The following is a 3,886-nucleotide window of genomic DNA, read 5'->3' as shown; positions in this document are numbered from 1 at the left end:
CTCCCAGTGGTTTGAATTTCCTTAAAATTTCAGTGACCAAGCCTATTGTAAATATAATTGGTTCTGTATTTCAGTATTTTAGTCAGGCCTTATCACAGATGGATATCTTTCAAAATATTTCTAAAATATTTTTATGAAGAAAAATGCCTATTTGAGTTTGCCTGACTTGTGTATTTAAAATACGTATTTTTGTAAGAAGCTAACTTTTCCAATAATGTTGAGTCTTGCCCAAAGGGCAGTTCAGAACTCCTTTTGCAGCTGGGACACTTGTTTTGTTTGTGTCTCTGTCTTCCCCAATGTCTATCAGCTTTCACGAAGCTTTGGAGCATTTATCTATGTCGCTATGCATTTCTAAATCTACCTGAAATTCAACAGAAATTTCAGAAACTACTGGTAGGAACAGGTCTGCATAGAGATGTGTACACCGTACTGTTGCATAATATTTTTACTTTAGTTAAAAACTAGACCTGAGCTTTCCAAACAAGTTTGTCTTCAAGTCCATTTATTTGCCTTCTACAGATTTGAGAGCGATTTAGCATCTCCTTGGGGTGCGTTCCTCTTTCTCCAATTGTCTCTAGCAAGCATCATGAGGTTTCTAAGAGGTTTTACCATATCTTTTGATGCCTCCGAAGAAGAAATGTACCCACAAGGCCAGGAAGGCAGAGCTGATATTCCTTGAGAGGCCGCGAGAGGGACCCGTCCATTGCTATGAAACTCCGCTAACTTCAGCCGAGAATCCAAGACGTGTTCCTACAAAACCCATAGACCAGAACACCTCTGCTGCCTGGGTTGGTATAGATTATCCTTCCCCCTGCATCCCACAGCAACGGTTTTAAAGTTTTTCCTGTATGTCTCAACGAAAACTGTCTGTCCTGGGTACTGAAAAGTCAGCAGCACAGACCTGAATTCATTATAGCTTCCTAAAGCATAAATAAATGCTTTTGAGTTGCTTCACATTCTAACTACTAAGGTCGTGGTTATTTGAAGGCATAAAACTGTGTGCAGTGTGTACTGATTAATATGACTACTTGTCTTCTGAAAAAATAATTATCAGGAAAATGCTGTTTTCTATGGCAACTGAAAACCTTGCGCATAATAAACACTAGGGGGAAATTCTTATTGGCTAGATACTTGAAATAACTGCTGAACTCTAAATGTTACATGTTAAGGTACTAGGTGTTTTATTAAAGCCTGACACTGCTCAATGTAAAGAACATAGGCTTTCACTTCAGGATTATTTGTTCTAAGCTGGCCTCTTTTCCGTTCTGTGTGTTTTATAGTTTCTCTCCGTATCAGTCTTCTGATGGGCTCCTTTTCTGGTCTGAAAAAATATTCCAGGGACTGTTTGCAATGTCCGAAGAGACTCCTTATATCATGTAATGTAAAGATTTTTATTTTTTTTCAAGCAAACGGGTGCTGCAAAGACAGACTGTTCCTATACAACAATAGCCATCGCCTAGGGGAGCTCTGTTTAAGCACTATTGCTGCTTGACTCTCTGGTTTTCACAAAGCAGGCTCAGGAAGCGTGACTTGAAACCTGCATGAAACATTCCGTTGTTCCTGGTGACCTGGAGTTATTTTTGTGATGCTTTAACCTTGCAGTAGAACATATCTAATTTTTTCCACTTTAATTTTTTTTTATGTGCTTGAGGCAGTTAGATCTATGGCTTCTGAAACATTAAGTAAAATAACTGCTGTGAAAAAGCATTCTTTGTGTTTGGAAGAGGTGGAAATAACCACACTGGTACTTAGCTCTTTGATTCCAAACATATAATGATTCTAAAATTTGTTTGAAGCTATCAGCACTGAAACTGTTAGATATTTTTCCATTTGAGAAGCTTGGTAAGTTTGTAACTTCTTGAAGCATCCTCTGCAGAGTTTTGTCAATTTGTTTCAGTGGCAACTGATTTTCTGCTCCTCTATCCTTGGGTTTATCCAAGTTTTTTATACCTTCTTGACTGCTAGGCTTCCACACTGGTAAAACCTACCCTGCATGTTCTCAGAAGCCAGGAAGCCATATCCTCAAAGTTCACATATGTTCTTTTAAGTATCTGCCAGGATACAATTATGAGGGAATCATTTATCTCTTTTCCTGAACAAAGGCTTTGCATTCAAACAGTTCAGCTGTACAGCAGACAATCACTATGCTTGATTAAATTGCACTTAGTTTATTGAGGGACTATGTAGTAACTTAGGAATGCTGAAAGGTATCTCTAGTTATTGTAGCTAGGACCCAATTTACTGTGCTCTCGGGAAAAGGAAATTGCGAGAAACAGAACCTAACTCTTTTTGTTGATACCTAGGAAGATAAAGAATACTATAACAGAAGGATTTCCAGGTTTTGAGTAAAAGTCCAGAATCTTTCAAAGAAATATAGATGGTTGAGCTTTGAGCAACTTCTATCAAAAGCCAATTTAAAAGTGGCTGTTGGATGATCTGTCACTCCAGAATACAGAGATTAACTATGTTTCAAAGTAAAGATGTTTTGGGGGAATATTCTGAAAGCCTTATTAAGGTATGTTAAGGTGATTGAGCTAAGTGGGCATCCTTTACATCATTCTTTATTGCTCTTAGTTCAACCTCTACCTGTTCAGGGAGACTGAAGATGTAGTTCATTGAATCTATTCAGCGTTATAAGGCACAGAAAGAAACAGTATCCAGCTCTGAACTGGTTTAAATCTGCAGCGGTTACAGGAGTAGACACCAGTTAAGACTTTTCTTTAAAATGCAAATCTTGGGTGCTGTGGAAGTTGCCAGAGAATATCTCACTTGCACCCCGATCACTTTTCAGAGAAGACTGGCAGAACATGACATTGAAGTTCAGAGGTATCTCCTTGCTTAGCAGCTTGGTTAGTGACTGATTTGCTTTGCTGCAGATCAGATTACCCACTTAATGAACATCAGGAAAAAAAAGGTAGGATAGGTGAGGGAGTAGAATCAGGTTGGCATTCCTTTGTCTGGAGAAAATTGTGTTGTTTTGTGGTTTGTTTGTTTGTTTTTTTATTATGAATATGTCTTTCCCTTCAGGTGCGCCCACAATTTGAAGCAACTAAGTCAGTGGTGTTGAAAACACGTGAGAAGAAGCGTTGTGGTCCTCACAAACCCCAGAATCAGGATGCCAACCACAGTTCGCTTCATGCAGGAGGAGCTTGTCGAAGACCTATAGCCTGCAAATTTCCTCCTTTAACTTTTGAGTATCCAGATGGACATGCAGTCCACTGCTCAGGTAGTCCGAATCGCTCGAGGAAGAACACACAGCACTCTCACATCCAGGTGAACAGCCCAGAGAACTGCAGAGAAAGTCCTTTGTTACCTGCTCCCCAGACTGTGGAGCCAGAAGTCTTTAGTCCACCAGATGTAGAGACTCCACAAACGCCTTCCGTAAGGAACTGGAGACACAGCAGCACTCTGCCACAAGGAAGTAGCCATGCCTGGCATCCAGAAAAAGAGCTGGCATTTGGTATTGACCCCTGTGGGAGAGAGGAGTCAGCAGCAGTACTGGTTACAGATACTCCTGAACATGAGTATGGAGTAAAGGTTACTTGGAGACGGCGGCCTCATCTGATGAAATACCTGCGGGAGAGAGGGAAGCTGAGCACTGCCGACATACTGGTGAAGACGAACACCGAGTTCTCTAAGGAGACAGGCCAACGGCCGACCTGGTGGGAGCAGTAATTTGGTTATGTGCAAATAGACAATATTACTCTCGAGGACCAAGAGGGGTGACAATTTAAGCCAAGCCTTGTGCTACGGCTGGCTGATCCTCCTAAGAAACACCGCAAAAGCCCGGGGGGGGGGGGCACGGGGGATGGGACACGTCGTCTTGGTGGTGGGGATACGTTGGGCCGGGCTTCCTTGGGGAACGGAGTGGCTCTGAACAGAGCTT

At 41.5% G+C, this 3,886-nt stretch overlaps 1 protein-coding gene across 1 annotated transcript; it reads left to right on the top strand.

Moving 5' to 3' along the window:
* Nucleotides 1-620: 620 nt before the first annotated feature.
* On the top strand, nt 621-3,675 carry RHNO1 (RAD9-HUS1-RAD1 interacting nuclear orphan 1). The gene is made up of 2 exons (XM_009894131.1): nt 621-788; nt 3,028-3,675. The coding sequence occupies exons 1-2, from the start codon at nt 621-623 to the stop codon at nt 3,673-3,675; spliced, it is 816 nt and encodes a 271-aa protein (XP_009892433.1).
* Nucleotides 3,676-3,886: the final 211 nt, after the last annotated feature.

The sequence above is a fragment of the Charadrius vociferus genome, unplaced genomic scaffold (assembly GCF_000708025.1).
Source record: "Charadrius vociferus isolate BGI_N301 unplaced genomic scaffold, ASM70802v2 scaffold561, whole genome shotgun sequence".
Lineage (NCBI taxonomy): Eukaryota > Metazoa > Chordata > Aves > Charadriiformes > Charadriidae > Charadrius > Charadrius vociferus.
The sequence above is the reverse complement of the archived record's forward strand: the minus strand, read 5'-3'. Positions and strand labels throughout refer to the sequence as shown.